At 39.2% G+C, this 12,369-nt stretch overlaps 1 protein-coding gene across 1 annotated transcript in view; it reads left to right on the top strand.

The window, feature by feature from the left end:
- Positions 1 to 711: 711 nt before the first annotated feature.
- Positions 712 to 12,369, top strand: part of DCBLD2 (discoidin, CUB and LCCL domain containing 2) — a gene marked incomplete at its 5' end in the record, with an annotated part of 24,589 nt that continues 12,931 nt past the window's right edge. Inside the window, 6 exons of the mRNA XM_010188147.1 lie at positions 712 to 849; positions 2,056 to 2,107; positions 3,420 to 3,492; positions 8,480 to 8,613; positions 9,281 to 9,321; positions 11,595 to 11,810. Coding sequence (XP_010186449.1) covers positions 712 to 849; positions 2,056 to 2,107; positions 3,420 to 3,492; positions 8,480 to 8,613; positions 9,281 to 9,321; positions 11,595 to 11,810 — 654 coding nt within the window. The remainder of the gene's footprint in view (positions 850 to 2,055; positions 2,108 to 3,419; positions 3,493 to 8,479; positions 8,614 to 9,280; positions 9,322 to 11,594; positions 11,811 to 12,369) is intronic.

Below are 12,369 nucleotides of genomic sequence, written 5' to 3' on the forward strand. Positions count from 1 at the left end.
AGCAATTCTGTGATTCTGTGTGATTCTGTGACTTCATAGGGCAAGTATTGTCAATATCTGCAGATTCCAGCATCTTAGTTTAAAGTGTATTATTTTTGCTCATTTTGGATGGCAAGAGAAGGATCCAGATGTAGAACCTCTGTTAGGTTTTGTAGGGGCAACAAACCAGAAAGTGGACCAGCTGGCAGTTTATATTAATGTTACTTGCATATGCTTGTATGTTAATGCTGAAGTGCAATGAATCATGCCTGCCGTTGTCCAAAATTAAGAAAAGTAGTTGAAAGAAACCATGAAATAGTCGACAAGGAAGAAATGCCCCAAAGGCTGAGGGAAGAGAGGGGCTTTTTTCTCATTTGCTTCTGTAGATTATTCTTGTTGCTCTAACATGATCTTTTTCCCTTACAGATTTCTTTCAGTCTTCAGAGAACTCCCTGTGAGGTTTATGCATAGCTACAGGTGAAGGTCACATTTATTTGCAAGGTTTAAGAAGTGTTGAGAAACTCTCACCTGTTGACAGTGACAGAATAAATGTGACACCCATACTCTGCCATTTGCTTTAAATGGACACTGGCTACATTGTTTAATGTCATGCACATGTATTTGTTTTTGATTATACACCAGAAATAATGTCAGCTTACACTGCAGATGAAAACAGATGCTTATTACATATGTTGTTTTTATTCCACATCCGTTCTCCCCTTCTCTCCATAGGGAAATATTGTGGGTTTGGCTTTCAAATGGATGGTTTAATTACTTCAAGAAGTAATGAAGTCACAGTACAATTCATGAGTGGAACACACACTTCTGGACGTGGATTTCTTGCAGCTTATTCAACTACTGACAAATCAGGTATTTATAATTATTTGGCATTTTTTCTGTGCTTCTAAAATTAGAGCTGTCTAGTAAAAATACAGAACTAATTTACAGATTAACTTATAAAAATGAAGACTTAATACAGTCTTCCTGATTCTTTTGCATAGGAAATTGAACTGTTCATTTACTATTTAAGTTATTGTAGTTTTAAAGAAGTGGTATCAAAGCTTTTTCTGAATAGCAGAGCAAGAATCACAGGTATCTGTTACAAATGAAAGAGCTGCTTTGGATAAAGGACGAAATGCATTTTTTCAGGTAGTGATCAAGATGGCAGATAACTAAATTTTTTTCTTATTGAACGGCATATTTGATACAGATCAACCTTGTGGAAAATTTTATTTTGGTAACTGTTTCCTGTACTCCCTCAATTGTTTAATTATATAATCTGCTGACTTCTTTTAGTCTTTTTGCCATTTCTTGTTTTTTTCTGTGGTTTTGGCTATTCTAGCCTCTCAAATATGTTGCTGTGTTTGTTTTGCATCTTACTTCTGCTCATCGTAATGATGAGTGCCATTACATGTCCACAAGAAAATGAAAGATTGCCAACAACTGCTTCTGGAGGCCAAAGGCTTGAGAAAACCCTTTACAGAAGTAATGCTAAAAAGAGCAGATAAATACTTTTAATTTTTAATTTTTATTTTATGGGTTTTCTGATGTTTTTCTCTCTGTATTTTGAACTGTACATGCTGATACACAGCAGATAGAAACATGAAATTTGAGATATCAGTCATGGATGCCAGTAACATGGCACTCTAATGTTTGTGCCCTATGCTGCCTGATTTCAGTACTGTAGGACTGTTAAATGCTGGAAAGACAGGCCTGTTTAGCTATCTTATTAATTTAATTTTGTTAAAAGAGCATATGTTTGAGTGTCTGAATTATGTCGGATTCTCTGAAGCATACCTATAACTTAAAATTAAACTGCATAGAAAATGAATGTTTATAATGTTTCTCTTCTTGTCAATGTTACATTCTCAGTGGATTTCCCAGTTACTCAGTCAAATCGTCCAGGTTCTACTATAATAGAATTCTGTTGCAAGAAAATGTAGTAGGAATATGTTTTTTTCATTCTGACTTTTGGTTATCCACAGAGGCTAAACTGTATATTTTTGTGCATTTTAAAAAGCATACTCAACTTTTTTGTCTTTATAATCCTCTTGACCTAATGTTTTTTCTTTCCAGACCTAATTACCTGTTTAGACAATGCAAGTCACTTTTCCGAACCTGAATTCAAGTAAGACTGATTTTACTTGTTTCCCTCCAGTCTCTTTAATGAAGTAATTTTAGTGTTTCAGCTTCATTATGTTACTTACATCTGATGCAGCTTGAAAATTTGCTGTCCAGGGAACTTCAGAAACAAACTAATTAGGGTTGGAGCTAAGCAGTTCTGACATTTTCACTCCACTCTCTGCTCTCTGTCTTTCCCATTTGTGTTATTTACATGCAGTATACAGTAGAACCTCATTAATTTGCACTAACATAGGAGCTAATGTCTTACTTCCATAGAAAGGATATTGCTTTTCAAGTTACAGCAGGTATACACCTTAAATAACTGAAACACATATTACAGTTACCTAAGGAGAACTAAACTATGAAATGTGTTAAAAGTTACATACTTATTTCACAGTTTGGTGTGGATTAATGAGATTCTGTGGAGATATAAAATGCTGTACCTTCTGATGGGGGAAACATACATAATTTCCCTGTTTGCTCCTTCTCCATTTCCGTCTAAAGCAAGGACAGTGTTTAAAGCTGCAGAGTGTTATGAAATACATAAACTTAACTTTTTGGAGAACTTCAGCCGTGGCATCATGAAATGTTTCAAAGTGCAACCATTGCAAAATAGGGCCCTAATTATAGGTTCTGGCATTACTCAACATGTGCTGAAGTCTCTGAATCTCACTATTTTCGTGGTACCTGCAACGTTGCTTCAACTGTTGCTGAACTGCAGTGAAAAATTTAATAGTTTACTCCAGTTCACTGTTGAATCTTGAAGATTTAATAGTTTTTGTATGTGTAGTGTGAAATGGTACTAGAACATGGACACAGGTGTGCATCAGAGGTGCAGATGTCTTACCTCTTACTTTTTGTGAGCTAACAGAATTTGGCCAGTTTTTTATGATCAAAGCATTGCCAGGACCCATTCTAAAATAGCATTACTTTTCAGATGGATTATTTAAAGACGCAAAACAAATAGATAGGCAGGTCTCTAGTTTATACAGTAAAATTCATTAATATTGGTATTTACATGACTTTCAATTTCAAGAAGCCATGCAGTATATATATTACAAAATGCTGGCTTTTTTAATTTATTATATTGAGACTGGAACTGTAGTTTCAGCTGAGACTTTTAAAAACTTTTTCAAATGTCTGTTCTCCTGTTGTGTACATATCTTCCTGAGTGTTTTGTGTCTGGATTGATACATCTTCATGATATATGAATGATAACAGTATATTGTAAATTAAAAAAAATAGTAAGCATTTTATAACATTGTAGGAGTTGTAATTGTGTGAATATCTTAAGTTAATACTTTCTTCTCTTCCAGTAAGTATTGTCCAGCTGGATGTGTGATTCCTTTTGCTGATATTTCTGGCACTATTCCCCATGGATACAGAGACGTAAGTAAAAGTACCGTAAACTCACTTGAATTTTGGTAAAACACAAAATGCATAATTACAAATCGGTTATAGTTGTTCACATTAGTTCTGCTGCCTGGATTCTGCAATTTGTACCTCTTAAAGTGAGTAGCATGATACTTTTTTTGCACAGCTGCTAAATGGCAGGTGCTTCAGATGTTGCAATCTCCAAGAAGTGAAGTGGTGTAGTAGAGACTCAAACATTTTTTTAAGGCCTGCTAAGAAGGATGGATCAATCAAAATACTGTTTTCTACTTCCTGTTTTGTTTTTGTTGGCTTTCTCCGGTAGGGAAATTCAGAGTTATGAAGAGAGAACCGGTTTTTAATGGTGTCTTCTTGTTTTTGACACACTAATGCATCTCTAAACAGAGGGTCTCAGTAGTTATCTTAATTTTCGTAGAATCACGGAATGGTTTGACTTGGAAGGGACCATAAAGATCATTCACTTCCAACCCCCCTGCCATGGACACGGGCACGGACACGTCCCACTAGACCAGTTTCCTCAAAGCCCTGTCCAACCTGGCCTTGAACACTTCCAGGGAGGGGGCATCAACAACTTCCCTGGGCAACCTGTGCCAGTGTCTCACCACCCTCATAGACACCACCCTAGTGTCTAATCTAAATCTACTGTCTTTCAGTTTGAAGCCATTACCCCTTGTCCTGTCACTACATGCCCCTCTAAAACATCCCTCTCCAGCTTTCTTAGAATAGAATCATGGAATCATAGAATGGTTTCAGTTGGAAGAGACCTTCAAGAGCATCAAGTCCAACCATTGATCCAGCCCTATTAAGTCCACCACTAGACCATGTCCCTAAGCATGATGACTACTGGTCTTTGAAACACCTCTGAGGATGGTGACTCCACCACCTCCCTAGGCAGCCTGTTCCAGTGTTAGACTACTCTTCCAGTAAATATTTTTTTCCTAATATCCAATCTAAACCTCCCCTGGCACAACTTGAGGCCATTTCTCCTTGTTCTGTGACAAGCTATGAGGGAGAAAAGACCGACCCCCACCTCGTTACAACATTCTTTCAGGTAGTTGTAGAGAGTGATAAGGTCTCCCCTCAGTCTCCTTTTCTCCAAACTAAACAACCCCAGTTCCCTCAGCCACTCCTCATAAGACTTGTGCTCCAGACCCTTCACCAGCTTCATTGTCCTTCTCTGGACACACTTCAGCACCTCAATACCCTTCTTGTAGTGAGGGGTCCAAACCTGAACACAGTATTTGAGGTGCGGCCTCAGCAGTGCTGAGTACAGGGGCACGATTACTTCCCTTCTGCTGCTGGCCACACTATTCCCAGTACAGGCCAGGATGCTGTTGGCCTTCTTGGCCACCTGGGCACACTGCCGGCTCCCATTCAGTTGTCTTGTCAGCCAGAACTCCCAGATCCCTCTCTGCCAAGCAGTTTTTCAGCCACTTGTTCCCAAGCCTGTAGAAATGCATGGGGTTGTTGTGACTCAGGTGCAGGACCTGACACTTGGCCTCATTGAACCTCATGCAGCTGGCCTTGGCCCATGGATCCGGCCTGTCCAGGTCCTTCTGCAGGGCCTTCCTACCCTCAGGCAGGTCAACACTCCCACCCAGCTTGGTGTCATCTGCAGACTTACTGAGGGTGCACTCAATTCCCTCATCCATGTCATTGATACAGATATTAAACACAAGTGGCCCCAGTACTGAGCCCTGGGGAACACCACTTGTGACTGGTCGCCAGCTGGATTTAGTTCCGTTCACAACTCTTTGGGCCTGGCCATCCAGCCAATGTTTTACCCAGTGAAGCATATGCCCATCCAAGCCATGCCCAGCCAGCTTCTCCAGGAGGATGCTGTGGGAGACAGTGTCAAAGGCCTTACTAAAGTCCAGGTAGACAACGTCCACAGCCTTCCCCTCATCCACTAAGCAGGTCACCTCATCATAAAAGGAGATCAGGTTGGTCAGGCAGGACCTGCCTTCCCTGAACCCATGCTGACTGGGCCTGATCACCTGGTTGTCCTGCATGTGCTGCATGATGGCACTCGAGATGATTTGTTCCATCACCTTCCCTGGCACCTGGCACTGGGTCTTGTAGGCCCCCTTCAGGTACTGGGAGGTTGCCACAAGGTCTCCCTAGAGCTTTCAGTTCTCCAGGCTGAATAGCCCCAACTCTTTCAGCTTGTCTCCATCCCTCTAGTCATTTTTGTGGCCCTTCTCTGGACTTGCTTCAACAGGTCCATGTCCTTCTTTTTTTGGGGTCTCCAGAGGGGCAGAATCACTTCCCTCAATCCACTGGCCATGCTGCTTCTGATGCAGCCCAGGATAAGGTTGACTTTCTTAGCTGCAAGTGCACATTGCCAGCTCATGTTGAGCTCATCAACCAGCACCCCCAATTTCTGTTCCTCAGAGCTGTTCTCAATCCAAAACAACATGAGAGATGAAATACTATTTATGGTCATCAGCTATAAAACCATTTGGAAAACAGAGTTAATACTGTAACATTAATAGTTCTATAAACTGGACATGAAAATCTATAATAATGTACTATTTACCTAGAACACTACAAAAACCTAACTGAATTGGTCTAACTGCTGTAGGACTGGGGGGTGTCTGCTTTGGTTTTTTTTAGGCTATTTTAATTTTGCTAGCAATCTAGTTAAAATTTGCATTAAATCTCCTTATTTGTCTTAAAATACTCTTTTCATATGCAATTAGATTTGAGGAAAGACAATTTTAAAATGTGAGCACAGATTTTAATACTAAATATGAACCTGAAATGTGCCTCTGATTTTCATTTCTCAATTAGCTGTAAATCCCAGGCTGCCTGCTTAAATAATTACCCATATGTAAAAATGTCACCACAGCATAACTGTATTACATGTTCTGGTGTGCAGTGAATCCTCACTAAACAGCTGCAAGGTAATTTTTGTAGCTAGTAACAAGATGAAGTTGATTTTCTGCCTAACATATTTGCAGTATCTGTAGGCGTTCTACTTATTGGGAGTTTTTTGTCAAAATCTGAAAAACTGTTTTCTATAGACGAAAAATGAAACTTTAGGAAATAAATGTCCTGTGTCTTTTTGTATACTTTATTGCTCTCACTCAGTAAAAGGCAGACAATTTTCCAGAAGTCAAGCTGTGTGGAAAGAAATCAAATTGTCTAGCAATTTTGAGGGTTTCAGGTAGAGATTTCTCACGCATCTCTTTCAAGCGATCAGCAGCTGCTTGCTGCTTTAAAAAATACCCTAAATCTTGATTCTTTTGTGTGTGACTCTAATGTCCGTAGTCCTTGAGGACTTGGAACGCTCACTGCTGACATCTTGTGGTTAGCAGGGAGGAGAGAGCTGCATCTACTGCAGAATCCCATGCTCTTGCTTTCAAGGGAAAGTAGGAAAGGAACAGGGAGGTGCATACATGAGCAAGACGTAATTACATTTATTTAGAAAGCTTTTGGGATATTTGGTGGGTGGGGAGTAGAGTTAGAGTTTTTATCTGTCAGTATACTGATGAGAATTATGTTTGGAAAAGTCTTGGAGAGCAGGTTTTTATGCCACTGAGCTTGAGATATAGGGGCATCCTGGCTTGCTGCACCATGCAGTTGTTCTGTTTTTAAAATAATGTGAAAAAAGAAAAATAATCCATTAAATCTTTCATCTCTGGAAAGGACCTGCTTATTGCTTCTTAAAGATTTGTGGTGAGGCTCTGTAGCACACAGTGGACTGGTTGGCAGAGCAGTGCAACAAATGTGTTAAGTAGCAACAGCTAGCAGTGGACTTCACTCGGGGAGCAACTGTTAACAGTAAATAAAAATCTGCAGTCATCATGTTGTTTATTGACTTGGTCAAGTCCACACTGGGATACCACACCAGTAATAACAGGCTAAATATGGTTTCTGGAAGCTGTATTGTTGTCCTTTGCAGACAGCTTGAGCCCACTCAGTCTTCTGAAATTCAGGTTAATCACAGTCTCGTTGGATGTGAGCAAGGGGCTGCAGAATCACAACTTGTCTGTGCATATCCCAGTGTGAACGCCTGTGAATAGCTCTGTGTATGCCTATTGCACTATGCCTAGCCAGTAATCCTCCAGAAGCCTTGAGGCATGTGGTGGACAGGTACAAAGGCACTGCTGCTAAGCTTTTCTTGGACCTGGACTGTCTCTCTGCTCCTGAGCAGTAAGATGTTTATTGGTCAAGCTCCTTTGGCCTGGAAGGGTTTGCTTCCCAGCTGGAGAAGGTCTCTTGAACTAGTTTTGGTGCAAGAGACAGACACATCTTGCTCTACTCACTCTGTGCTGTGCCTGAAGGACTTAGTGTAGCAAGTCAGTCCTGCTCTCTATGGCATCATGACCCTGCAAGCCAGGGAAATGGAAATGTCACTGTGACATTTGTTAGGAATTCTTAGCTAACAGTCATCCAGGGAGAGAATGAAAGACTGCAAAAACTTACTGCGTAGCTCCATTGACCTGTGCAACCTAGGTAATAGGGTTCCTTAGAACAAATTCACATATTACTGTGGGTTTATGTAGATTGGATTGTTGGATGGTTAAACCATGTTTGATGATGAGTTAAAATGAGAAAATATAACCCATCAGCTAAAAGTTATGAAATCTGCAGTGCATCACTCCTTAACTGTGAGAAAATGAATAAATATACTTTCAGTGTGCTTTCTGTTAAAAGGTATTTCGTGTATTTATGTATTCAAATTCTGTTGTGTAATGTAATAGTTTTATTATAATTTGAAAGTCTGGCTGTCTGGCTTGCTTTGAGCTTTTTTGATTACAGGCGTTACATTTCAGATACATCTGGGTGAGAGTGCAGTGCTTCTGCACTGCTTCTTTTTGTGTTTTTATAAATTCCATAGTAAACCAAAGATAACAGTTAGAACAATTTTTTCATATAATAATAACAAAGACTATAACTGGACAGTGTAGTGTTTACAATATACAGTATAGTATTTATTTACAATGTTGTATTAAATTTTTCCCCCCCCTGCTTCAAGTCATCATCACTTTGTATGGCTGGTGTTCACGCAGGCGTTGTGTCAAATACTCTGGGTGGTCACATTAATGTTGTAATCAGCAAGGGCATTCCATACTATGAAGGCTCCCTGGCCAACAATGTCACCTCAAAACTGTGAGTGTACTTCCTATGTTCTCCTTATCTTTAAGTGTCTCGTTGCAGGATTAATTCCAGCTAGTGGAGCTGCATTTTGCATCGACAGGTTCTTTTTTTGTGAGGTTCTCACAATGCTCTTTTGCTATGGTGTGATTGTTTTATCAGGTTTTTTTAGCCTTTAGATCATAAAGGTTAATTTTCCAAAGAAAAACCTTCCAAAGGAGGTTTTATCTTCCAAAATGCATAGCATGACCATAAATCCATAATGGTCCTTGGAAGAATAATTTAGTGGCAACTTATAAGTTGCAGAGAGAAGAGTGTAACTCGTCATTTTATCTCAGAAGTCCCAGGAATAAAAGCAATCAGAGGAGGTTGATTCTTCTTGTTATGATTAGCTTAATTTAAAAGGAAAGCATTTTAATCAAGTCTTGTGTTTTACTGGGCAGATGTTTGTTTAAAAGCCTTTAACTCAGTATCTCTGGACTAGGTTTCAGTTGAGAAGGTGTTTGTCCTGAAAGCACTGCAACCTGGTGACAGAAATTGTCACTTTAATTGTGAAGAGCTTGTTTAGTCATATGCGCATAGGTTTCAGTGGCAAGCAGTCAGACAAGAAAAATAAATTGAAGACAGTTCATTTCAATTTTCATCACTGACTAACAAAAAAACCATCTTTTGTTTTCTGCAGGGGGCCATTATCTACCAGTCTCTTCACATTTAAAACGAGCGGTAAGCATTATCACAGGTATTACATGTTGATACTTTCATACAAATTTTGTGCGCAAGTATTTTATTTCTTAATTTTTGTTATAGTTAGTGAGACTTTTTTTTTACTGCATTCCGGAGTGAATTATATTTTTGAATTGTTTTACTATCTTATTTTGATGATTACTCATCACTACATTTATAGATACAGTGATGTATAGAATAAGCCTTGCTTATCTGCAGAAAGAGATTCTTTCAGGTTATTTTCCTCTATTATAGTCTGACTCTCATACTTTAAACACATTGCTAAAGCAGAGTTGGGCACTTAAGAGTTGCATTTTTTTTGTAACAACTACGCATTCTAGGTTTTTTTTAGGCTTAGTCCTTACACTTTCCTTGTTGCCAGCTAAGAAAGCTAGCAGAATCCCACAGTAATTCCTCAACTTTGTCCATCTGCTTTTACTTTTTTTTTTCTTTTGACCCATATTCTTGCAGCTGAATGCTATGTAATTACTTCTCTCTCTTGCTCTGAAAGGGCATCTCTTTGGCCTTGCTCTGTGTGTAACCTGTGTTCCATCTTGGCTGCCATGTTCTGTTTCATAAATGTGTACCAGGTTGCTGATTGGTATAACAAGTGTTCTGCTTTTTAAAGCTTCACTGCTTTGCATGTTTTTACTTTCTATCAATTAACCCATTTTCCAAATAAATCAGCTGTAGTTTTCTAAATGGAAGCTAGCTGTTTTATAAGTCACTTCAAATACCATCTTTGAATGGATGTTGAAAGTGCTGTGAAGACAGTGGCCTTTCCTTAGTCTCTTTAACTGTTCTAATAATATCAAAAATCTAACAAAAGCATTACCTCTGTTTTCTGTAAGGATAACATTAAAAAAAGGAATGAAATCGTACACATACTTCACAAAAGTAAACAAATACTTTTCCTAATAATGAAATAAAAAGTGATGCTGAATGGGGATATAAAGGCAGGAATCTAATAGGCAGGAGTGTTAGGAGATGGAAATATATACAAACAAGTGAAAATTAGAAACTGTTATCCTCATAATATTAAAATAATTTCTCTCCCAGACCTCTGCAAGAGGTGGAAGAAGAATTTGCATGTCTGGTGACCTTATGCATGGCGAATATTAAACACAGTGATAAAGGCAGGGTTTCTTAGTATATTTTGTCTTTCAAAATGTGATCTGATAGTGCATGTAAAAGTAATTAAATGGCCTGGAAATATGAAGAGATAAGACCAAATGGTGATCTAGACCATCTGCATGTCAGTAACACATTTGAGAAAATAAGCTAGAGAGAAGATGTAGGTGTCAATTAAAATGTATGTAGTTGGGTTGGCCTAGGAGTTAGCTGAAGGAAAAATGGGACTTGGTAGTATGCGTAAGTGAAGTTTATCAGACTGTGGTGAAGTTACTGGTGTGGTAATAATAGTTGGTTTCATTACTTGGTACAAAAGAGAGAAGTGTTATTATGTTATTAATACTAGAGGTGTAATTAGTGGAGGGGAAGATGAAACTGTTTGTACAAGAAGACCTGGCTAACATTGAGACTTGAGTAATAAAAATTAATTGAAGAATTACAAGTAAAAACTGTAAGATGGAGTATGTAGAGACTGAGGCATTTGTGTTTCAAACTAGCAGCATGTTAGATGGAAACGACAGATGAGGGAAAGGATTCTGTTAGTGAAGTGCTAATGTGATCCCGTGCTGTAGCAGGTGAAGTAAATCCAGTAGAGACAACAAACCGTTAATGCTGTTGGGAGAGGGGGAGATCACAGCAAAAGGGAAGCCAGAATGGTGACAAAAAACACAACTAATTTCAAAGATGTGTTTGAGCTCAAGGACAGGATTATGACATGCTTTGGTGTATTGTTCAAACTAACATTGTGATGTTAAGGTGGGTTTAAAAAATGGGAAGATACATACTCACAAAAAAGGAATGAATGATCAAGTTGTCTGATTGTCATTCCTGTATCAGCCATACATATTAAACCATGACAGCTCCCCCAAAGCTTCTCTTCTAGTGCTCTGAGTGAATGGTGATTGAGAGAATATCCACAGTACTCTTGAGCAGACATAAATCATGTAGTACTTAAGACCACAATTTTGGTTACGGCATCACTTTTAGAAAGCAGAAGACAGTGTGTTTTGATGGTAGTGGTGTTATGGAATAAATTTAGATGGCATTTTAATATTTGCATGTGAAGTCTTAAACTCCAAGCAGGTTAAATGATTGTGTAACTTGAATTTTCATTTTGAATTCTCACCTTTTCTGTTGCTCAGGTTGCTATGGGACACTGGGGATGGAATCTGGGGTAATCCCTGATTCCCAGATAACAGCATCATCTATTCTCAGTTGGTCTGACCAAACAGGACAGGTGAACATTTGGAAACCTGAAAATGCCAGACTGAAAAGGGTTGGTCCTCCTTGGGCTGCTTTTATCAGTGATGAACATCAGTGGTTGCAGATTGACTTGAATAAAGAAAAAAGAATAACAGGTAGGTGAACGTGTTGTTGCTTTTAAGCTGCATTCAGTACATTTGGTTACTGACGTCCTTTTTTCTAGTACTTGGTCTTAGGTTAAGTCCAGGTAACATTTAATTGCCATTACAGCAAAGTTGGGTCCATGTCCCAGCTAATATATTAAGGAGCCTGGAGTTAGAGTTGGACAGGTGAAGTTTTACAGTAGAAAATGTCTTCCATAGAATTTGTTGAAGTGTTTCCTGTGGTTTTATTGGGTTCTTGATGCTTCACTTTCCCTGCTGATTGTCCTTGGAGGTGCAAATCCATATCCAGTCAGCTCCATCCACTGGTACCGCTGATGCAGGTGTACTGACTTACAGTTCTAGGTTTTCTGCACTGCCTGTCATGGCTGCAGTGAATCAAGCAGTGTAAATACGAGCAGTTGCAGTGCAATGTGAGATAAACAGCAGAGTAAAGCAGCTGGCAGCCTCCCCTTCAGCTCCTCGCCTGAAGTGGAACTTGGGCTGAGAGCTGGAGGTGGTGGGCCCCGCAGCAGTCTGTTGCTCTTTCCCCCAGCAAATGGATCAAACGACG

This window comes from Mesitornis unicolor, unplaced genomic scaffold (genome assembly GCF_000695765.1).
Source record: "Mesitornis unicolor isolate BGI_N332 unplaced genomic scaffold, ASM69576v1 scaffold497, whole genome shotgun sequence".
NCBI lineage: Eukaryota > Metazoa > Chordata > Aves > Mesitornithiformes > Mesitornithidae > Mesitornis > Mesitornis unicolor.